General features: G+C 44.7%; 1 protein-coding gene across 1 annotated transcript in view; it reads left to right on the top strand.

Annotated features, from left to right (window-relative positions):
* Positions 1-23,600, top strand: part of pkd1l2a (polycystic kidney disease 1 like 2a) — a 190,539-nt gene that overhangs the window by 94,080 nt on the left and 72,859 nt on the right. The window contains exons 20-25 of the mRNA XM_085992056.1: positions 3,212-3,335; positions 6,039-6,170; positions 7,782-8,010; positions 9,015-9,208; positions 13,652-13,882; positions 16,748-16,849. Of these exons, the coding sequence (XP_085848182.1) occupies positions 3,212-3,335; positions 6,039-6,170; positions 7,782-8,010; positions 9,015-9,208; positions 13,652-13,882; positions 16,748-16,849 (1,012 nt within the window). The remainder of the gene's footprint in view (positions 1-3,211; positions 3,336-6,038; positions 6,171-7,781; positions 8,011-9,014; positions 9,209-13,651; positions 13,883-16,747; positions 16,850-23,600) is intronic.

Genomic DNA, 23,600 nt, shown 5'->3' on the forward strand with positions numbered 1-23,600 from the left:
AGGGAGTCTCCTCGGTCAGGGAGTCTGGACTGATTTGGGATTTGCACGACAACTATAGCATTGGTGCAAAGCAAAACTATTTCACATTAGCCCCAGCGATGTAGTTTAAACACATTGGCCTGGATTTTCCGATCCCTACGGGTATGTACGCGCTGTGTACACACCCGTAGGGACCTAGCAAATGCCGGTTTCAGGCATGTGAAGCGCATGCGTTGAAAATTGGCATTTCCAATCTGTCAAGAATGCTTTTGACAGATCGCACGCCTGCCCTGGAGAAGGGCCTCTGCGGGGGGAGAGTTCCACTTACTGCAGAACCTCCGCCCGCTGAAATCCCTTAAAATTCTTACGCCTGGTAAAAGCAGGCATAAGGCCTGCTTTTACCAACATAAGAGTTGAAAAAAGTTTTAAATTTTTTTTAACTCATTTATAATTTTAAAATACTTTTGAAAAAAGGTAAGTTTATTTTTAGCCCCATAAAAAACTTTAATTATTTTTTTCAAAAAATTTAATTTTTGTTTAAAATATTTAATTTAATGTCATTTTAACTCATTTTAAAAATGTGATGGTTTTTAAAAAATGTATTTAATGTTTTGTGTTTTTTTTCAGTAATCTCCATTCACACTTTTGACAGGTCTATCTGTCAAAAGTATGAAGGGAGAGCCCCTTCTCCCATTGGCTCGCCTAGCCCACGTGATCCCAGGGACACTTGCGAACTGCCCGTGCCCCTGGGATACCTGGGCCTTTGCACGCGCACACCAGGAGAGGCCCAGGAGCGGAAGAGTCCAGACCTCGGGAGCCTTCAGGCAAGGGCGTAGATTGTTTCCCAATAGGTGGCATCCGCACACAAGAAGCCTCCGATCGGAAATTACGGGCCATTGTGGTAGAGTTTCCGCTCGTTTACACCGTAATATCAGCGCAATCCAGGCGGAATCGGCTGACCCAGCGCAAAAGATTGAGGAATTTTAAAAGCCAGTGAGTTACGCACAAAATCACTTAGGTTCATGTATGACGTGATCTTTTACGCTGGTTTAAGATTCAATTTGCCGGATCAGGCCACGCCCATAAAACTGGCCACGCCCCCCAGGTCGACATTGCGAGTTTTCGCCGATTCCGCTGGTTCGGGAAAGCTCTTCAAATTGCGTTTATTTTCTGAGGCACACAGGCACTAGCAGGCACGTTTTAAAAGCATTTTCATGTCAAAAAATATTTAATTTACTAAGAAACTGACTAGTGTCTATCAATGAAAGTGGTAAATGGTTCAGTTAATTTTAAGTCATTTTCAGTGATTTTAAATCCGGTTACTCACAGATGGAAGACCGGAAAAATGCTTATTTTTTGTGATAAACCTATTTTCAGCTGTATTAATAAAACTGCACTATTATGTTCATTAATAAATAGACATTCTTATTATGAACACAGCTAGCTTCTAGCTAGTCATTTATTCAGTACACGTTCTCTAGGTACAGTATCTGTAGAGGCTTCCGCATGTGTGCTCCTGTGTGCAGGCTGCCATCTTGACTACTGCCTTGTGGGTAGCCTAGTGCCTCATGGGTAATGTAGTCTTAATATACATACAGCTGGGTAGTGTAGTCTTATACATACAGCTATATATAGCTCTACACAGCTCTACGGCTCCACCTAGTGTCCACTATAGAATGACATGTTATTGATCATTACATGCACCAGCTTACCAATGCTCTTAAATATGTCAAGAAATACTTCTTAATGGAAAGAGAAAAAAAGTAACAATTATGTTTTATTACGCTGCCTGATTGTGCTGGTTCATGAAAGATTTTACATTTGTGGTTATCTAAATGAATTTTATTGGTAAACCTGAACTATAATCCTAAGTAGCACAATTTTGAGTGCAGTTTGGGTGCAATTTCCCAATTGCACTCAAAGCGGAAACTCTACCCCACTATTTTGGTTTTCAGTAAACCTTCCACGATATTTTCCAAGTAGTGTCACGTTATTGTGGCAGAATTGTAACTCTCAGAGATTTTCATAGATTTTCCAGACTTGGTTAAAATCTGTTACAAGCTAGAAATGAGACCTTTAAAAGAATTTCAATTTATGCCTTCATACAAATTGCAGCAAGGCGAGATATTAAACAAGATGAAAGCGTAGAGCACCTTTAATACAACGCTGTGTAATTTAAAAAGAAGAAAGGGAGTTCTGTTCAGAGCTGGTGCAGAAATATTACTGAAGAGTTGGGGCCGAACTGTATTCATAGATTTAACAGGTCTTCCTGTCAAATCTATGAATAGAGATTCCCTGCTACGATTGGCTCTCCATGGCCCACGTGGTCCCAGGGGACGCTTCGAACTAACTGCGCCCCTGGGATACGCAAGCACTGCGCGCCGGCAGTTGGAGCAGGCCCAGGATCGGAATCCCACGCGGGCCCACAGCACAATGGCCGGCACGCTAGGTAAGTGCAGGTCGGAGGCTTGCACCCGCGGGAAACCTCCAACCCAAATTTCTGGCACAATGCATATGTCTGAACAAACTTTTAACAATGCGGATTTAATGGGTGTCATGAATCTTATCATGACTCATGAAGTAACACTGGGCGGCCAGCTGGTAGCGCCGTCCAAGGAGTATAAATACTCTGGCGTGGGCCCAGCTTTCTCAGGATGTTTCTGTAACCAGGAACTAGTGATGTAACTAGAATCTCATGGTTGTGAAACAGTTGATTAAAGCCTTGTTTTATACTCAAACCAAGTGCTCAGTAGTCTTTTTACATCAATGGATAAATTAAGAACATAACAGGGTCGAAATTTGTCTGGGGCGGTAGCACGATACGGATGGTATCTCACTGGCCACCTGTTAGACGTCCCACTTTATATTCAATTCTGTTACAGTCAGTGGAACTGAATATTGGGCGGGGAGTATAACGGGCGGCCAATGATATCACATGGTTCTCACTACTGCCCAAGACTAATTTCTGTGCCAAAGATTATCCACTAAGGTGAAGCCAATGTAAGTGAACCTTAGACAGCCCAACATGTGAAAAGGGCACAAATTATGATCAAACTTACACGTAATGCTGGTTATGGAAGAATAAAAAGCTGAACGGTGTTATTAAAAACCTAGGAATTATTAATGTTTCATTGACAAATATTATGAATTTCCCTTTTTGTGTTGAGCATGTCAGGAACTTTTATCAATGAAAGCCTGACATAAAGTGAACTGCAGTTTATTGTGTTTAAAGGCTCCCGGCAGACAGCATGGAAGGAAATTCCATCGTCCTCTCGGATTCCGCAGTGACAAGCTTCACTCTCCCTGCATTCCCATCGCTGAATGTTAAAGATGACATGGACACAGTAGATGTGCGGGTGAGTACAATATACCATAAATGAAACCATACCAGCTAAATAGCTCTTGTGTGCCTGTTTGAATGCAAATGGATGAAATTTCTATTTGCTCCTAAAGTCGGTTAAATAACTGCAATGGATGAGTACACGGGAGCACACAGGATGAAAGGTGGTTTTTGAGAAAATTACTCTATCAACAAACAAGCCGCACATGCTCTTCCTAGCCCCTCATAAATCCATAAAAATGACAGAAACTCACCTGGTTTGCGAGTGGCCTGTAGCGGCCCTTCCATGATCGCTGGGCTTGGCTGCTCAATACCCAGTACCAATGGCGAGTGTGCATGGTGCATCAGGGTCCTAAAACTTGCATAGGACCCCCAACTTGCATATTATAAGTAGGCTCCCATCTGGAACAGCTGGGCATCTGGCTTGCCCATGTGACGGCCCCAATGAAAATGCCAGCGGGCAGATAGGCAACGCGAATTGGGCAGTGAATTCAGTCCCGCGATTTTTGGAGCACTACCGCCCCATTCCCAACTGAAAACGGGGACAAAAATCGCCCCCATAGTTTCCGTATTCAGACAACTTTTGAACTGAGTAGATTACTCAATCGTGGAGTGAAACCGTTCTTCAGAGTTACCTGTTGAATATCCGATGCAGTACCTTCAAATCTTGACCAGCCTTTTGTTATATTGTGAACACCATATTCTGAACACCATGATTTTAAAAAATCAGTAACAACTGATAATACAGTAGAAATGCAGGAGAATGTAATCTCATTTCCTTAATGTTTAATTTATCATATGAATTTAACCTATCTTGAATTCCTGCATTTAGTACATCTATATAGCACACTCCAGATTGCAAAGTACCTTCTTGTCACTTCACTTTTTTAGAATATATTGAAGCAATTTCCCTTTGTGAAAGTAGTGTCCTGAATGAGGTGGACTACATGAAAACAGGACACAACCAGTGGCAAGCTGAAGAAATATTTATCAGCTGGATCTTTCACTTTCAACAATGCATTAGCTGTTATGTGCCTGACCAAGTACATTTTAACGCTTCCTTAAAATAATCATCAAAAAGTATGGCATCATTTAAAAAATGTGATGAAAACTGGAGTTATACTGCATTCCGTGTGAAGTCAGACTGGTGTGAGGCAGTCTCCTGGAGGGGGTCCCATACCTTGCGGCTTCAGTGCGCTTTGGAGTCTCTTGTGTTATGCCACCACTTTTATGTTATGCTCACCGAAAACCACTTTATATTAACGTGGAAGTAGCAATCCTTAATCAACTAAAGGAGGAACACTTTAATGGTGTTTCAACACAAATCTGTGTAAGAGCAGGAAGGAATGTCTAAGAGAATCCCTTTTTTTTCAAAGTACAGTACTGTCCTATTTTATCAATGAAAATAAAAATCCGAACATTTTTTTTAGATTTTAGTTTAAAAAATATCAACTTTCTTATCAGCATGAAAAACCCTCGAGTCGGTGAGAAACTTGAGCCCAAAATTTCCGGGGGTGGAGAGAGTGTAAGTCACATTTAGGCCCTAGGGTGGGTGCCTGGGATATAGGTTGGAACCCGGCTCTGTCGGGACTCTTCCCCATTTAGACTGGACCTTTAAAGTCCAGGTGAGGGGCTGTGGGTGTGTCTTCCACCTGCTCCCCACCATGGTAAGGGCATCTCGGGTGTGTTTCCAAGCTTCTATGGGAAAATCCTTTCATTATGCCCTTCAAAGGCCTCAGTGGAACTCACGCCAGTAAAGGCTCCAAAGCTTCACCTTCTGTTGTGCCAGCCCTAAGCTCTGGAACTCCCTGCCTAAACCTCACCGCCTCTCTACCTCTCTTTCTTCCTTTAAGATGCTCCTTAAAACCTACCTCTTTGGCCAAGCTTTTGGTCATCTGCCCTAATATCTCCTTATGTGGCTCGGCGCTAAATTTTGTTTGAAAACAGTCCTGTGAAGCGCCCTGGGATGTTTTACTACATTAAAGGCGCTATATAAATACAGGTTGTTGTTGTGTAAATTAATCAATCCCGGAGATATCAATTGTGTTCTCTAGTTAGAGTGGCACCAGTGGGATTCGAAGAGTTTTTTAAAAAAAATTCTTCAGCTCATTTGGGCTTCAGGAGGACCCTGTTCCATCTTAGAAGGGTCTTCAGCTTTGAGCATGGGCAAGTAGGGATTCTACTTCACCACGTTTACATCACAGGAGGCCCCAGGAATTTCCAGACCTTGATGACTTTACTAAGACTTCAACATTTCTTCCCCTTTGATGCAAGAAAATAATAATTTGTGGAAATACTTTGAACAAGAGCACTGCCCCGCAACATCCCTTCCCCTCTAAATAATTTTGAGATTTTTCTCCCAGATTAGATTTGTGATCCAATTTACAATTGTAATGACAATCAGCTTTACATTGCCCAGAACTTTGAGGAACAAATTCTGATTTCGCCATAGTAATAAATTTATTACAACTGCACTGATTGGTTCTGGCTGCTGTGCGATCTTCCGCTGAGTGTAAAACGGGCTGCTGTCTCTGGTTGTGTGCTACTGCCTGAGAAGACCATCAACCCCTCCATTTTTACTACATGAAGTCCAGGATTTTTACTGGTGTTTTTGGGATCCCATTTTGCAATTCTTCTCCTTTCTTCCTTAAAAATCCCAAACCTGTGGCTTTGATCATAATTGAAATTTAGAAAGTACTAAAGTTTTACCTTTGTTCAGATGGTGAGTTTTTCCCTGAATCCTTTCATGTGGACAAGGAAAAATGAAGTCTCTGGAGCTGTGAGCGGTCTGACACTGACGTCAGCAGATGGCACAATTCATCCTGTCAGGAATCTGTCGGAGGACATTGAGGTGAATCTGCAAACTGCTTCGCTTTTTCTCCATCAACAATGAAAAGGTTGACATTTTGGGGGTAATTTTAACCCCCAAGGACGAGTGGGTTGGGGACGGGTGGGAAGAAAACAAATATTGGCCTGGAAATTGCGGTCGGAGGTTTGCTGCCTGCGTACGCCTCCAAACCGAAAGAAAACTATGTACTTATCTTGTGTCTGAGATAGATCGATTTTTGGACTCTAGGGGAATCAAGGGATATGGAGATCGGGCGGGAAAGTGGAGTTGAGGTCAATGCTCAGCCATGATCCTATTGAATGGCGGAGCAGGCTCGAGGGACCGTATGGCCTACTCCTGCTCTTATTTCTTATGTTCTTAAGTCTCCGGAGCTTCGGACTCTTGCAATTCTGTGCCTGCAGGCTGCATAAAGGCTCACGCACCCCAGGGGCGCATGCGGTTCGCAAGCGTCCCTGTGATCACATGGGCCAGGCCAACCAATGACAAAGGGGGATTCCTGTTATGCTTATGAAGATTCCATTTACGTACAGAATCCCCATAAACATAATAGGAATCACCTAATAAATAAAAATAAATGATCACCGGTTCAAAATTAATTAAAATACCCTTTAATTAAACATATAAAATCAAAATTTAATTTTTTGAAAAATAAATGTAAACATTTTTAAATGGGACAAAATTTACCTAAACTAATTTTAAATGTAAGTGAATGTTTAAATCATTTAAAACATTTTATTTTAACATTTATTTTAACCCTTATGCTGGTAAAAGAAGGCCTTATGCCTGCTTTTACCAGGCATAAGGGTTTCATGGGTATTCGCTGGGCAGTGGTTGAGCAAATAGCCCAACTCTGTGCCAGCAAGAGTGAATTTACAACGGATACGGTGGATCTGTCAAGACAAACCTTGACAGGCCGCAAGTTCCAGGTTTTCATGCATGTGCATCGCATGTGGAAATCCGGAACTTGCGGGGCCATTCACCGCACTTACGACAGCGTACACTGTGCGTAGACCCCGTAAATTCCAGGCCATTAACTCTCAAACCCACCTCCAACCCACCCACTTCCGGTTTTAATGGTTGAACAGCTGCATAATAGCATCGCCGATGAGAAGTTACAGGCTTATGTACCACAGCTGAGGCCTTTCTAACCAAAGGTATTGCTGGAAATTGTAAATACCAGGATAATTTCTCTCAGCAAAAATTATAATATTTAAAAAATATATAAAATATAGATTACTGTCGTGTGTCACTCAGTCCAATTCTAGGCTAGTTTCAGTTACTTGTATTTAGAATTCCATTTCCATAAGGGGAGTCCTGGTAATATTAGAGTGAGATTGGTTCCATGAAGTATTTTTAAACTGTCATTAAAAAAAATAGATTATTTAATTTAGGTTCAGACCGTCAACTAGTTCATTACCGAGTGACCTTAAAACAAGTAACGGCAAAGCAGGGTTGTCTCTGAAGGAGCAAATGGAGACAAGCAGAAAAGAAGAAATTGAGAGCGCAGAATCAAACTCTGCCAGAAGACTAAAATAAACTGAAAATAAGGTGGGCTGTTAAATGTTGGAACCACATTTACATTTGAATTGTAAAATAGCTTGTTTTCTATCACAGATAATACTTCCTAGATCTAACGTGACCTTTGAGAATCGGACTGAATTCAAGCTGGTAAGCAATCTTACCACCGTTCAAGTGAATGTAACCTCAGATAGCGGCACCCTTCTGTTTCACCTGGAACCTCAGCAAAGCATTGCCCTGCTCCTGTACTTGAACTATGCAGAGGAACCCAATGAGACCAGCTTTCTCGTTTCCACACAGCTACCTAATATGAAGTACACTGGAGGTAAGAGCAAGGGAAACAAATTATTTGTTGAGTAAATCTTAAACAGTAATCATTTAAAAGAACAGGTCCAGGAATGCAAAACTGATACATAACCCGTTAACCTGTCCCAAGAACTCAATTCTTCTGAAATAAAATATACGGTCACATGAAAACTACTGAAACCTTTGGGAATTGGAAACTCAAACTCAGATGCTCGATTACTGTATTAGTGTCTGGAATATGATATTTAGAACAGATTGTGCAATAAAAGAAAAAGGCAAGTTAACGTGATGTTTATAATTTATCAGATTCAGAAAGCACAGCCACAGGAGAACAGTAAGTTGAAAAGTTCTTTTTTCCTTCCAAGTGCTTTCTAGTATTAATAAGATTAAAATGAATCATCAGTCTTCAGTATTTCAAGTTTTGGTTAAATCTAGCCAAAATGGTCAACACTTGAAACCGTAACTTAACTTAGATCAAAAAGTATAACATATAGAAATTTAACTTATTCAGTCACCTTGAAGCAGTGGCCTTGGTTATAGGTCTTTATTGAGGGCTAGTTTCCAATTGTATTTTGATTTGTCAGTTTTTTCAGGGCTGAGTCAGGTTTTTTTGAAGCTTTTTGTCAGCATTTCCAAGTGTTGTAGGTTGACATGTAAGCCTCACTAACAGCGCACCAAAAGAGCATTTGCATGTTTTATAGTTTACCTGATTAAAACTAAACTAGTTCAATTCAAACTGGGTTGGGTTTGGTACTGTCGCGTTAACATCCCCAGCTATTCCACCGTGTTTCTGTTGGGAAGTTCTGATTAACATAGATTTAATTTCATAGTTTAATTGACTTCTTTGTTGTATTCATTTACAAATACTTTATCTTGTGCACTTAAAGAAAAATAGCTGACTCTGTCCAAACTCAAACATTTTTATTCAACAGGAATTTTATTCAAATTTGAGCACCGGTTTTTTTTGTTGATGAAAGTTGCACTGTCCTTGTGTTTATATTCTTCTCCATCTTTCCCAATAAGCTGCAAGATATACCTGGCTTATTTCTCCCACTGAGCTGATGTATGGAGTAGGAACATACTATTTGGCTGTGAAGCCTGCCCCAGACCTAAACTCTTCACAACTGACTAACATGACTGTGGCCTTCACTTCCTTTGTATCCCAGTGTGTATACTGGGATGAAGTGAACAGCAACTGGAGTTCATCCGGATGTCGGGTGAGTACCCTTACTTTGTATTGTAGCAGTTCTTGAGACTTGTTGCCCAAATTACATTAAGCAAGAAAGTGCCCCATAAGTGATCAAATATAATCCATTGAATATAACAGCACAGTAAGCTAACTCAAGGTCTACTGACACACGACAGTAATAACATTTGTGTGAATTTACATGCCACCACTTCACATCGATGGCTGTTAAAAACATCATAGTTGAATCAAGTGCTAACTACATTCTTAGCCAAATCAGATACTTTAGCCCACAGCTTAAAACTGCTTTGTGTAATGTCAATCACAGCTTTATGATTGACCGAATACGCCAATGGAACAGGGAGTGCTTTTCTGAGTAGTTGAGGCCTTGCAGAGGAATAAATGTAGATGGCGCTGCTTAACTAGTTTACAGTGCCAACATCCTTTACTCAGTAATATTGAAAGAACCTTAGTATAAATAACAGTTTCTGTGAAACTAAGGATTACATAGGATTTATGGCACAACCAGTCCATGCCGGCATTTATGTTCCACTCGAGCTTCCGCCTGTCTTTCCTCATCTAAATCTATCAGCGTAACCCTCTATTCCCTTCTCCCTCATATCCTTGTCTAGCCTCCCCTTAAATGCATCTATACTATTCGCTTCAACCACTCCCTGTGGTAGCGAGTTCCACATTCTCACCACTCTCTGGGTAAAGAAGTTTCTTCTGAATTCCCTATTGGATTTCTTGGTGACTATCTTATATTGATGGTCTCTTGTTTTGCTCTTCCCCACAAGTGGAAACATTGTTCTGTATCCACTCTATCAAAACCTTTCATAATTTTAAAGACTTCTATTAGGTCACCCCTCAGCCTTTTTTCAAGAGAAAAGAGACCCAAGCCTGTTCATCCTTTCCTGATATGTATACCCTCGCATTTCTGGTATCATCCTTGTAAATCTTCTCTGCACCCTCTCCAGTGCCTCTATATCCTTTTTATAATATGGCCACCAGAACTGCACGCAGTACTCTAAGTGTGGTCTAACCAAGGTTCGATACAGGTTTAGCATAACTTCCCTACTTTTCAATTCTATACCTCTAGAAATAAACCCTAGTGCTCGGTTTGTATTTTTTATGGCCTTGCTAACCTGTGTCACAACTTTTAGTGATTTGTGTATTTGTACTCCGAGATCCCTTTGAAATGATTCTATTTATCATATTCTACCGAAGTACAGTAAGTAAGTAAAGGCTTGGTGGAGTAGAGCGCTAAGATTGTCAGGTCAGCAGCTTATTAATTGTGTGAGCATCACTGGCAAAGGAGTTATAAAAACACAAACATAGAAACATAGAAGATTGGAGCAGGAGTAGGCCATTCGGCCCCTCGAGACTGCTCCGCCATTCAATTCGATCATGGCTGATCATCCAATTTCAGTACCCGGTCCCTGCTTTCTCCCCATACCCCTTGATCCCTTTAGCCTTAATATATCCAACTCCTTCTTGAATATATTTAATGAATTGGCCTCTACTGCATTCTGTGGTAGAGAATTCCACAGGTTCACCACTCTCTGGGAGAAGAAATTTCTCCTAATCTCTGTCCTAAATGGCCTACCCCTTATCCTTAGACTGTGACCCCTGGTTCTGGACTCCCCGACCATCGGGAACATCCTTCCTGCATCTAGTCTGTCCAGTCCTGTCAGAATTTTATAAGTTTCAATGAGATCCCCCCTCATTCTTCTAAACTACAGCGAGTACAAGCCCAATCGTCCCAATCTCTCCTCATACGTCATTCCTGCCATCCCAGGTATCAGCCTGGTGAATTTTTGCTGAACTCCTTCCATGGCAAGAACATCCTTCCTCAGATAAGACGACCAAAACTGCACACAGTACTCAAGATGTGGTCTCACCAAGGCCAATCACCCAACCTGTCCAAATCATCCTGGAGTTTCTCGGCATCCTCCTCACAGCACACACGTCCACCCAGCTTTGTGTCGTCTGTAAATTTGGAGATATTACATCTAGTTCCCTTGTCTAGATCATTAATATATATTGTGAATAGCTGGGGTCCAAGGACCGATCCCTGCGGTACCCCACTAGTCACTGCCTGCCACTCGGAAAAAGACCCATTTATTCCAACTCTTTGCTTTCTGTCTGCCAACCAGTTCTCTATCCAAGTCAATACCTTGCCCCCAATCCCATGTGCCTTAACTTTACACGCTAATCTCTTATGCGGGACCTTATCAAAAGCCTTCTGAAAGTCCAAATACACCACATCCACTGGTTCTCCCTTAACTATTTTACCAGTTACATCCTCAAAAAATTCCAGTAGCTTAGTCAAGCACGATTTACCTTTTGTAAATCCATGTTGACTTTGTCCGATCCTGTCACTGTTTTCCAAGTGCTCTGCTATTACATCTTTTATAATGGACTCCAGCATTTTCCCCACTACCGATGTCAGGCTTACCGGTCTGTAATTCCCCGTTTTCTCACTACCACCTTTTTTGAATAGTGGGGTAACATTAGCTACCCTCCAGTCCATGGGTACTGTTCCAGATTCCATCGAATGTTGGAAGATGATCAGCAATGCATCTACTATTTTTAGGGCCACTTCCTTAAGTACCCTAGGATGTAGATTATCAGGCCCTGGGGATGTATCGGCCTTCAATCCCATCAATTTCCCTAACACCATTTTCCTACAAATACTGATTTCTTTCAGTTCCTCCCTTTCATCAGACCCTATGTTCCCTGACATCTCTGGGAGGTTACTTGTGTCCTCCTTTGTGAAGACAGAACCAAAATATGTATTTAATTGGTCTGCCATTTCTTTGTTCCCCATTATAAATTCCCCTGATTCTGAGTGCAAGGGACCTACGCTTGACTTCACCAATCTTTTTCTCTTCACATATCTATAAAAGCTTTTACAGTCAGTTTTTATGTTCACTGCAAGCTTACTCTCATATTCAATTTTCCCCTTCTTAATTAATCCCTTTGTCCTCTTTTGTTGAATCCTAAACTGCTCCCAATCCTCAGGTTTACTGCTTTTTCTGGCCAATTTATGAGCCGTATTTTCCAACCCCCATGGGTGTGTACGCGCTGTGTACGCACCCGTAGGGGCCTCGCAAGTGCTGGTTTCAGGCATGCAAAGCGCATGTGCTAAAACCCAGCACTTCTGATCTGTCAAGAATTCTCTTGACAGATCTTCCGCCTGCCCGGGAGAAGGGCCTCTGCGGGAGGGAGAGTTCTGCTTTCTGCACAAGCTCCGCCCGCTGAAAACCTTTAAAAATCTTATGCCTGGTAAAAGCAGCGGAAGGCCTGCTTTTACCAGCATAAGAGTTTGAAAAAAAAAAAAAAAAAATTTCACTCATTTATAATTTAAAAATACTTTTAAAAATTGTAAGTTTATTTTTAGCCCTGTAAAAAAATATTTTTTTCAAAAAATTAAATTTTTGTTTAAAATATTTAACTTAACATAATTTTAACTCATTTTAAATACGTGATTTTAAAAAATGTATTTGATGTTTAACTGTTTTTTAAGAGATCCCCATTCATACTTTTGACAGATCTATGCATAGAGAATTGTCAAAAGTGTGACGGGGGATTCCCTTCTTTGATTGGTTCCCCATGGCCCATGTGATCCCAGGGACATTTGCGAGCCGCATGCGCCCCTGGGATACCTGGGCCTCTGCATATTTCGTGGTGGAGATGCCCAGGATCAGAAGTCTCTGGACCTACGGAGCCAGCAGGTAAGTGCGTAGATTTTTTCCGATCGGAGGTATCCGCCCGCAGGAAGCCGCCGATCAGAAAATCCGGCCCAATGTCTGGAGTGACATCATTTAGCTCCTTGATGCCTGTTCCATCCTGCATGATTATTCTATCATAGACTTCCCTCACCCCACCTCAACCCCTTCCGACATCACCTGCTGATCCCATACTTTAAGGAACATTACGTTCTTTCCCCTAGGAGAACAGGAGTAGGCTATTCAGCCCCTTGAACCTGTTCTGCCAATCGTTTAGATCAAGGCTAATCTGTATTTTAACTCCATCTACCCGCCTTGGTTCAGTAAGCCTTGCCTAACTAAAATCTATCATCCTATCACCTTACCTCCCCTGAAAAAAATCAAGCACGATCATCTTCAATCTCTCTTCTCAACAAATATTGGCCTAGCTGTTATATTCTCTTGCATCTGGATGATTTGAGCAGTATTAATGTATAATAATTAACCTGTCAGATTAGCCATAAAGATGTTTCCAAATGTAAGAACTGAGTTAAAATGAATGAAGATCAGTAACAAAAAGATTACAAATCAAATTTAGGTAACCATTTGTTGGAGTGTATGTTTTACAAACTTATCCATTGCTTTAATTCTCGTACACTCACGTTCTTCCACTGTAGTTTTAAGGATTCTATCCACACCAAACTCAATAGGAAAATGCATGTTTGTGAGTGCATATTTGTACATGTTTCTGCTCTGTGTTTTAGGTGGGCCCTTTAACAACCACCACCAGTACTCAGTGCCTGTGCAACCACCTCACCTTCTTCAGCAGCTCCTTCTTTGTTATGCCCAATGCAGTAGATGTCAGCAAGACAGCAGAACTGTTTGCCACATTTGTGGATAACCCAGTGGTTGTTACAACTGTTGCCTGCATTTTCGGGCTCTATATTCTTGCTGTTGTTTGGGCAAGAAGAAAAGATAAGCAAGATATGGCCAAGGTGAGTTGTAATCCAGTCAGTGAGGCCGTGATTTCGCCGACCGAGGTGGGTCCGGGGCGCCGGGGTTGATGTCGCGGTCCCAGCCCGCTCCAAGCTCCAGCCCGCACTCTGGGCGATTTTTCATTGATTGGGCTTGTTAAGCCCGCCCTGCGGGGTTCCCGGCCAATTAAACGGAAGCGGGTCTGATGACGTAAACTGATGACGCGTCATCAGCTGGTTTCCTTAAAGGGGCCATGTCCACATTCATTTTGACAGTTGTGCTGTCAGTGTTCTACAGCATTGAGGTGCTGCAAACACTGACAAGCACTGCACAAAGGTGGACGGTTGCACCTAGGCTCTCGCATGACTCCCTCCATATGCAGCATGCAGGGAGGTTCTCTTTCCTTCCAAGGGCGGAAGAGACCTCCCCAGGAGATCAACACAGCCTGGTTGCACATTGCACAGGAGGGCACAAGCAGGGGTGTTGTCAGGAGGACCAGGCTGCAGTGGCACAAACCTTTCAATGATCTCAGTAGATCACGACACATTACTGCAAAGCAACACTCAACCTCATCCTGCTGTGCCTCTCATCACATCCCCATAACTCTGCCTTCCCTACCCTATTCCTGTACATCCATACTCACACCAACTTACCTTACACCTCCACCCATCCCTCTCTATCTACATTATCACTTCCCCATCTCACTAGCCACCCCTCACACTCACCCTCATCTTAGTCCAATCATACCTAACAACACACAAGGGTAGGCACTTGGGTGTTTTAGCCAATGGTCATGTAAATTTTCTGTTAATGTGTTGTCAAACGTTGAAATCTTTATTTTCGACACTTTGCCTTATTAGGCAGATCTGTGCTCACCTTTGGAAGTGTCTTAGTGAGTTCCAGTGAATGTTGAGACATAACCCCGCCCCCACAAATGTGAAGAGTGTGAAAGGAATGGCTTGGACATTATAGGGATGCTTTAGGTGTTGGTGTGGGGTAGTGTCAACCTGGTGCATCATGTGACAGCCAGGGTGTACAGCATCAAGTGAAGTAAATCTGGCCATGGTGATGCCAACGCTGGCCTCCTGGGCAGCAATGTTGTCAGGTGCTGGTGCCCTGTGTCCTGTACAGCATCAGATGATTGCAGAGAAGGTTGGTGTTGGTGTGCCTGGTGATGTTGGTATTGGGGCTGATCATGGAGGGATTCAGAGGATCAAGGTGAAATTTTTTCAAGGGCACCGATGTTGCTGGAATAGATGGTAGCTGAAGTTGAGATGACAGAAGTGATCTGTCAATGGTGAGAGAGCTTGCTCCAAGGAGGTGACAGTGGATAGAGAGTTTACTCCAAACACTTCCAAACTGCATAAAGCTCAAAAGTGTCTTCCAAGTCTTGAAGGCTCAAGCTTCTGACTTTGGAAAGTGAACAGCTGTGAAATGGTAGCTTTCATACCACTTCTGCAGCTGTCGCCTATTCACAGCAATGGGGAGACATAGAGAACCCAACCTACTTACCTGACGTGATCTCCGAACGATGTGAACCTCGTTAAAAATGTGGTAAAATAGAAATAGGCTGGCAAAATAGTAGTTAACAAGTGCTTAACAAGCATTTAACTATCTTAAATGCCTCCCCCACCGCTTGGTGTCGGGTCTGTTCTGAATTCGCAGACCCGACACTTTGGAAACTTACATGGAGGTGGGTTCGGAGCAGGCTCCCAACCCGCTGTCAATCATTTTGATTTTGACAGCGGACCCGCCTCCAAACCTGCACTCTGAGCACCGGCAAAATTCAGCCCTTAATTTCTCACTCTCCAATTCCAATCTCTCCGTCTCTCTCCTATGTCTTTCGTCCATTTTCTCTCATTGTGTGTTTCTCTGTTTAAACAAGATATTTAAATTTTAAACAGCTCATCTATTTTACACACACCATTTCCATTTGCACCTCATAGCTGAAGAATTTTCTCAATCAAGACAAGCATTGCAATTTGTCCCTATGTGTCTCTGCTGGAGAGAATAGTGAGGTTAGAAATTAAGGTCGCGCTGGGCTAGGACAGCAATGAAGCCTGAAAGGTTGAGGCTGGACTGCACTGGGACCGTAGGGAAAAATGAGACAGGAGCCATACCAGGCTAGCAGAGAGGACTGAGTTCACAGTTTCAATGGACCAGGAGAGAGAGTTAAGGATGGTGCTGTGCTGGTCCAGGAGTGAGCACTGAGGCTGGTGTCTGAGAACTCGGAGCAACTGTCATGGCGACAGCCTAAGTTGTCATTTGTGATTGTGATTACTTATATTTTGTAGGATGTGAGTGGTTCTGGAATGTGATTGGTTGGTTTTCTGGATTGTATTTAGTTGTCTTTTGTGATTGGTGAATTACCCAAAGTAGAAAATAAGCAATGAGATAGCAGAAAAAACTATGGGGACTACTGACATGCATATTGTATAGATAGAATAGTTTAAAAATATAACTGTCCTTACTTGGGAGTTGAATTAGCTACCTCTTAAGAAACTGGGGCCCTTGTATCATTTGTTCTAAATAAAACATTTTCAGCAGAGATCAATCCTGGTATAATGTGGTTTGTGCACTCATAATACTCTTAATTTTACTCCTTGCCTCTTCACTTTCCCATGTTCCAGTCAATCAACAAAGCTAGAATCAGTGCAGAGGAGTGAGGGTACGCAATCAGTAGAAAACTTATCTTAGATGTAGATGGCATAAGGAACACAATGGTATAAGACTTGGGAGGAGCTAATACATTCTCATTGTCAAAATTATATGACTTTCGATGTGGCTTTCTTAAAGGAAGACTTTGCTATACTTTAAACAGAACCATATTTGCAGCACTGTTCTATTTATCTAATTTTCTTTCTCTTTAACTTTTTTTTAAAAAGGTGAAAATAACACTACTTGCTGATAATGACCCATTTGCCCAGTACCGCTATTTGGTGACAGTTTTTACAGGACATCGTAGAGGAGCAGCTACCACTTCTAAGGTTTGTGCCCATTTAAACCTTCTGTGTAATTTTCCACTGCAGATTTTAATTTGGAATGTAGAATGGGAAGCTCAGACATGGCTTTTGTCCTTTACACAATCATTCTTCTTAGGCAGTCCCTCGGAGCCGAGGATGACTTGCTTCCACATTAAAAATGAGTTCTAAGGTGACTGATGAGTCCAATGCGGGACCTACAGTCTCTGTCACAGGTGGGGCAGACGGTGGTTGAAGGGGCGGGTGGGTGGGGTGCTTGGGTTGATGTGCGCTCCTTCCGCTGTATGCGCTTGGCTTCCGCTTGCTCCCGGCAAAGAGACTCGAGGTGTTCGGCGCCTTCCCGGATGCTTCTCCTCCACTTTGTGCGGTCTTGGGCCAGGGATTCCCAGGTGTCGGTGGGGATGTTACACTTTTTCAAGGAGGCTTTGAGGGTGTCCTTGAAGCGTTTCCTCTGCCCACCTGGGGCTCTCTTGCCGCGCCGGAGCTCCGAGTAGAGCGCTTGTTTTGGGAGTCTCGTATCGGGCATGCGGACAATGTGACCTGTCCATCAGAGCTGATCGAGCGTGGTCAAAGCTTCGATGCTGGGGATGTTGGCCTGAGCAAGAACACTGATGTTGGTGCGCCTATCCTGCCAATGGATTTGCAGGATCTTGCGGAGGCAGCATTGGTGGTACCTCTCCAGTGCTTTGAGGTGCCTGCTGTACATGGTCCATGTCTCTGAGGCATGCAGCAGGGCGGGTATCACTGCATGAGCTTAGTGCCGGGTTTGAGGTCCTGGTCTTCAAACACTCTCTTCCTCAGGCGACCGAAGACTGCACTGGCACACTGAAGGCGGTGTTGGACTTCATCGTCGACGTCTGCCCTTGTTGACAGTAAGCTCCCGAGGTATGGAAAGTGGTCCACGTTGTCCAAGGCCTTGTCGTGGAATTTGATAATCGGGGGGCAGTACTGTGTGGCAGGGGCAGGTTGGTAGAGGACCTTTGTCTTACGGATGTTTAGTGTAAGGCCCATGCTCTCGTACGCTTCGGTGAAGGTGTTAACGATGGTTTGGAGTTCAACCTCTGAGTGAGCGCAGACGCAAGCGTCGTCTGCATACTGTAATTCGACGACAGAGGATGGGATGACCTTGGATCTGGACTGGAGGTGACGGAGGTTGAACAGTTTCCCGTTTGTTCTGTGAATTAGCTCCACTCCAGTGGGGAGCTTACTGAGGCTGAGATGGCGCATTGCAGCAAGGAAGATCGAGAAGAGTGTTGGTGCGATGACACAGCCTTGTTTGACTCCGGTTCATACGTGAATTAGGTCTGTGGTGGAACCGTTGGTCAGGATCACGGCTTGCATGTTGTCGTGAAGCAGGCGGAGGATGGTGACAATCTTTTGAGGGCAGCCAAATTTGAGGAGGACACTCCATAATCCCTCATGGTTGACAGTGTCGAAGGCCTTTGTGAGATCAAAGAAGGCCATGTACAGCGGTTGGTGCTGTTCCCTGTATTTCTCTTGTAATTGGCGTGCGGTGAAGATCATGTCCATTGTGCCCCTTAGTGGGCGGAATCCGCATTGCGACTCTGGGAGGAGCTCTTGGGCCACTGGGAGGAGGCAATTGAGGAGGATTCTTGCAATGTCTTTCCCTGTGGCAGACAGCAGGGAAACTCCTCTGTAATTACCGCAATCGGACTTGTCACCTTTCTTGAAGATGGTCACAATTACGGCGTCTCTGAGATCCCCTGGCATGCTCTCCTCCTTCCAGATAAGAGAAATTAGTTCATGAAATCGCACCAGTAGTGCTTCTCCACCATGCTTTAGTGCCTCGGCAGGGATTCCATCTGCTCCTGAGGCCTTGTTGTTCTTCAGTTAAGGACAACAAGGCCTTTACACAATAAAGCAGTAGTTATAGTACATTACTGGTTTGAAAGTATCGTATGCAAATTGTGAAACCAGAAAACTTGCTACACTGCAAGTTGTGATTTGCGCTCTGCTCACTAGGGTGTACACTGAATTCCGATCGCCTTGTGTGTTTTTGTTTGTTTTGAGAGTGTGGATTTTTTAATTTTTATTCATTGATGGGATGTGGGCGTCGCTGGCTACGTCTGCATTTAGTGCCCATCCCTAATTGCCCTTGAGAAGATGGTGGTGAGCCGCCTTCTTGAACCGCTGCAGTCCATATGGTGTAGGTACACCCACAATGCTGTTAGGAAGGGAGTTCCAGGATTTTGGCCCAGCGACAGTGAAGGAACGGCAATACAGGTCCAAGTCAGGATGGTGTGTGGCTTGGAGGGGAACTTGTAGGTGGTGATGTTCCCATGCGTCTGCTGCCCTTGTCCTTCTAAGTGGTAGAGGTCGCGGGTTTGGAAGGTGCTGTTGAAGGAGCTTTGGCGAGTTGCTGCAGTGCATCTTGTAGATGGTACACACTGCAGCCACAGTGCGCCGGTGGTGGAGGGAGTGAATGTTGAAAGTGGTGGATGGAGTGCCAATCAAGCGGGCTGCTTCATCCTGAATGGTGTCGAGCTTCTTGAGTGTTGTTGGAGCTGCACTCATCCAGGCAAGTGGAGAGTATTCCATCACACTCCTGACTTGTGCCTTGTAGATGGTGGAAAGGCTTTGGGGAGTCAGGAGGTGAGACACTCGCCGCAGAATTCCCAGCCTCTGGCCTGCTCTTGTAGCCACAGTATTTATATGGCTGGTCCAGTTCAGTTTCTGATCAACGGTAACCCCCAGGATATTGATAGTGGGGAATTCAGCGATGGTAATGCCATTGAATGTCAAGGGGAGATGGTTAGAGTCTCGCTTGTTGGAGATGGTCATTGCCTGGCACTTGTGTGGAGCGAATGTTACTTGCCACTTGTCAGCCCAAGTCTGAATGTTGTCCAGGTCATAGATACATAGATACATAGAAGATAGGAGCAAGAGTAGGCCATTCGGCCCTTCGAGCCTGCTCCGCCATTCAATGAGATCGTGGCTGATCATCCAAATTCAGTACCCGGTCCCTGCCTTCTCCCCATATCCCTTGATCCCTTTAGCCTTAAGAAATATATCCAACTCTTTCTTGAATATACTTAATGAACTGGCCTCCACCGCCCTCTGTTTGCAGAGAATTCCACAGGTTCACCACTCTCATATGGACACGGACTGCGTCAGTATCTGACGAGTCTCGAATGGTGCATCTACCCTAAAAGCATTCAATAGTAAGTTTATAATGCACTCAGGAGATCCAAGGAACTGCATGAGAACTTTTTAAATTGGGCTTAACAGAGGACTGGAGTCATACTTCAATTAATGCAATGCCAAAGTGGTGCAAGATGGCTTCCTGGAGAGAATGCAACACTGCTTTGTCTGAGTGAGCCTGGAGTTAGATCAGGGCCTGTACCTTTCATGTTGATTTACATCCGCAATCACTTCACTTAAAGTGTTTACCATCTACAAGATGCAGTGTAGCAACTCGCCAAGGCTTCTTTGACAGCACCTCCCAAACCCCTGACCTCTACCACCTAAAAGGGAACACCATCACCTGCAAGTTCCCCTCCAAGTCACACACCATCCTGACTTGGAAATATATCGCCGATCCTTCATTGTTGCCGGGTCAAAATTCTGGAACTCCTTCCCTAACAGCACTGTGGGAGCACCTTCACCACACGGACTGCAGCGGTTCAAGAAGGTGGCTCATCACCACCTTCTCGAGGGCAATTAATGCTGGCTTTGCCAGCAATGTCCACATGCCGTGAATGATTAAAAATAAATACAGAAGTACAAGAATAACTGCAGACTAAGACTCCCCAGCAATTAAAATGGAAATGATGATTCAATTTTTCTTGAATAAACAACCACCCAGTTCTTTGGCGATATTAGTCTTAATTTATGCTAGTTGCATAGCAGAGAATTTGCTTAGTGGACAGAATTGCGTGTTACTGAGCAGAGAAACCACTCCTTATAACTAAATTGATCTAGAGTGAATTGCCCAGTACAGGTATAGGCCTAGAAATTCAGTGCCCTTAGCGCCGATTTTGCGGCGCTAGAGGGCCTAGCGCTGCAATTGGCGCCGGCGCCTAAATTGCCTGGGGCCCTTCCGCCACGGTAGACCGGTAGCGCTGCGCCGGCACCGATGACATCATCGGTGTGCGCAGCGTCCCGGTTGCCATGCCGACGGGCCCCAGCGCCGAAATTCAGTTGCGGCCGCCTCGCCCGTGGCAGCCGCAACTAAGACTCTGGCAACAGAGTCCAACATGTTTTTGCGCCGGCGCATTAAAGGCCCCGCGGCGGCCGGCCGCTTTCCCGCCGGCCGCCTGGCCGCAGCTCCCTCCCCGGAACAGAAGCAAGCCCGGCACTTGTCCGAGGTGCCGGGCTCATTTTTAAAAAGATTTTCGCGGGCCGCGGCCGGGTGCAGGCAGCTCCTCCTTAAGGGAAGGAGGAGGCCTGCACTTCCCGAACCTGCCGCACCGCAGCGGGCGCCGCAGCGCCAGAATAGCGCCGAAATTCAGCGCTATTCCGGCGCTGCGGCGCCCGCTGCGGTGCGGCAGGTTCGGGAAGTGCAGGCCTCCTCCTTCCCTTAAGGAGGAGCTGCCTGCACCCGGCCGCGGCCCGCGAAAATCTTTTTAAAAATGAGCCCGGCACCTCGGACAAGTGCCGGGCTTGCTTCTGTTCCGGGGGGGGGGGGGGGGGGGGGAAGTCCGGCGAGGGAGCTGCGGCCAGGCGGCCGGCGGGAAAGCGGCCGGCCGCCGTGGGGCCTTTAATGCGCCGGCGCAAAAACATGTTGGACTCTGTTGCCAGAGTCTTAGTTGCGGCTGCCACGGGCGAGGCGGCCGCAACTGAATTTCGGCGCTGGGGCCCGTCGGCATGGCAACCGGGACGCTGCGCACACCGATGACGTCATCGGTGCCGGCGCAGCGCTACCGGTCTACCGCGGCGGAAGGGCCCCAGGCAATTTAGGCGCCGGCGCCAATTGCAGCGCTAGGCCCTCTAGCGCCGCAAAATCGGCGCTAAGGGCACTGAATTTCTAGGCCATAGTCTTTTCTGTGTTGCTGATTTATAGTCCCTAAACTAAAGTTAAGGAAGGTGTTGACTTGGATAGAGAACTGGTTGGCAGACAGAAAGCAAAGAGTTGGAATAAACGGGTCTTTTTCCGAGTGGCAGGCAGTGACTAGTGGGGTACCGCAGGGATCAGTCCTTGGACCCCAGCTATTCACAATATATATTAATGATCTAGACGAGGGAACTAGATGTAATATTTCCAAGTTTGCAGATGACACAAAGCTGGGTGGGCGTGTGTGCTGTGAGGAGAATGCCGAGAAACTCCAGGATGATTTGGACAGGTTGGGTGATTGGGCAGAAGCATGGCAGATGCAATATAACGTGGATAAATGCGAGGTTATCCACTTTGGTGTCAAAAACAGGAAGGCGGATTATTATCTGAATGGAAATAGATTGGGAGAAGGGGAAGTGCAACGAGACCTGGGTGTCCTTGTGCACCAGTCGCTGAAGGTAAGCATGCAGGTGCAGCAGGCGGTTAAGAAGGCAAATGGTATGTTGGCCTTCGTAGCGAGAGGGTTTGAGTACAGGAACAAGTATGTCTTGCTGCAGTTGTACAGGGCCTTGGTGAGACCACATCTGGAGTATTGTGTGCAGTTTTGGTTGCCTTATCTGAGGAAGGATGTTCTTGCCATGGAGGGAGTTCAGCGAAGATTCACCAGGCTGATACCTGGGATGGCAGGAATGACGTATGAGGAGAGATTGGGTCGATTGGGCTTATACTCGCTGGAGTTTAGAAGAATGAGAGGGGATCTCATTGAAACTTATAAAATTCTGACAGGATTGGACAGACTAGATGCAGGAAGGATGTTCCCGATGGCCGGGGAGTCCAGAACCAGAGATCACAGTCTAAGGATAAGGGGTAAGCCATTTAGGACAGAAATGAGGAGGAATTTCTTCACCCAGAGTGGTGAACCTGTGGAATTCTCTACCACAGAAGGCAGTAGAGGCCAATTCATTAAATATATTCAAGAAGGAGTTAGATATATTTCTTAAGGCTAAAGGGATCAAGGGATATGGGGAGAAAGCAGGGACCGGGTACTGAATTTGGATGATCAGCCATGATCTCATTGAATGGCGGAGGAGGCTCGAGGGGCCGAATGGCCTACTCCTGCTACTATCTTCTATGTTTCTAAGGTGCCAGCTTGTGTTGCTGGAGAACACAGAGTTGCAGAAAGGTCCTTGAAATTCCTCTAATGTTTTAACTATTCTTCACTTTTAGAATTAAAAACTGCTTAAAGTTCTTGCCCTCCTGAACGTCTGTCTGGATTTATTCTATGGAGAATCATTGATATGTTGATAGGGTGAGATGAAGTCAGCTGGGAGGAGGCTCGTGTGACACATAAATACTGGCATAGACCTGTTGGGCTGAATGGCCTGTTTCCGTGCTGTAAATTCTATGTAATTCTATGTAAGAAGCTTCAAAGCTTTATAAATCGGACAGAATTTAGTGAAGATTCTATTTTAATCACTTCAGGAGAACTTGCATTGAAGATTTAGTCGGTCAGCCCTGTGGCATGATTCCTAATATGCCTTAAACTGCAACTGAACTATTTCTAAAGTATTTTGCTGGGTATCTTGCCGGGGCTTCTCCCGCTTCGCCACCGTAACTTTGCTGGAAGTTTGGTGCAAACGAGGTTTCTGCAGTGGAGCGGGTGAGGCTCCGAGGAAATTGGCCCCTAAATTACTTTAGTGGAAAGTGAAAGTAGAGGAGCAAAGAATCCCAATTTGTCACTTT

The sequence above is a fragment of the Somniosus microcephalus genome, chromosome 6, assembly GCF_052327205.1.
Source record: "Somniosus microcephalus isolate GS21.2 chromosome 6, FLI_Smic_1.0, whole genome shotgun sequence".
NCBI classification, from domain to species: domain Eukaryota; kingdom Metazoa; phylum Chordata; class Chondrichthyes; order Squaliformes; family Somniosidae; genus Somniosus; species Somniosus microcephalus.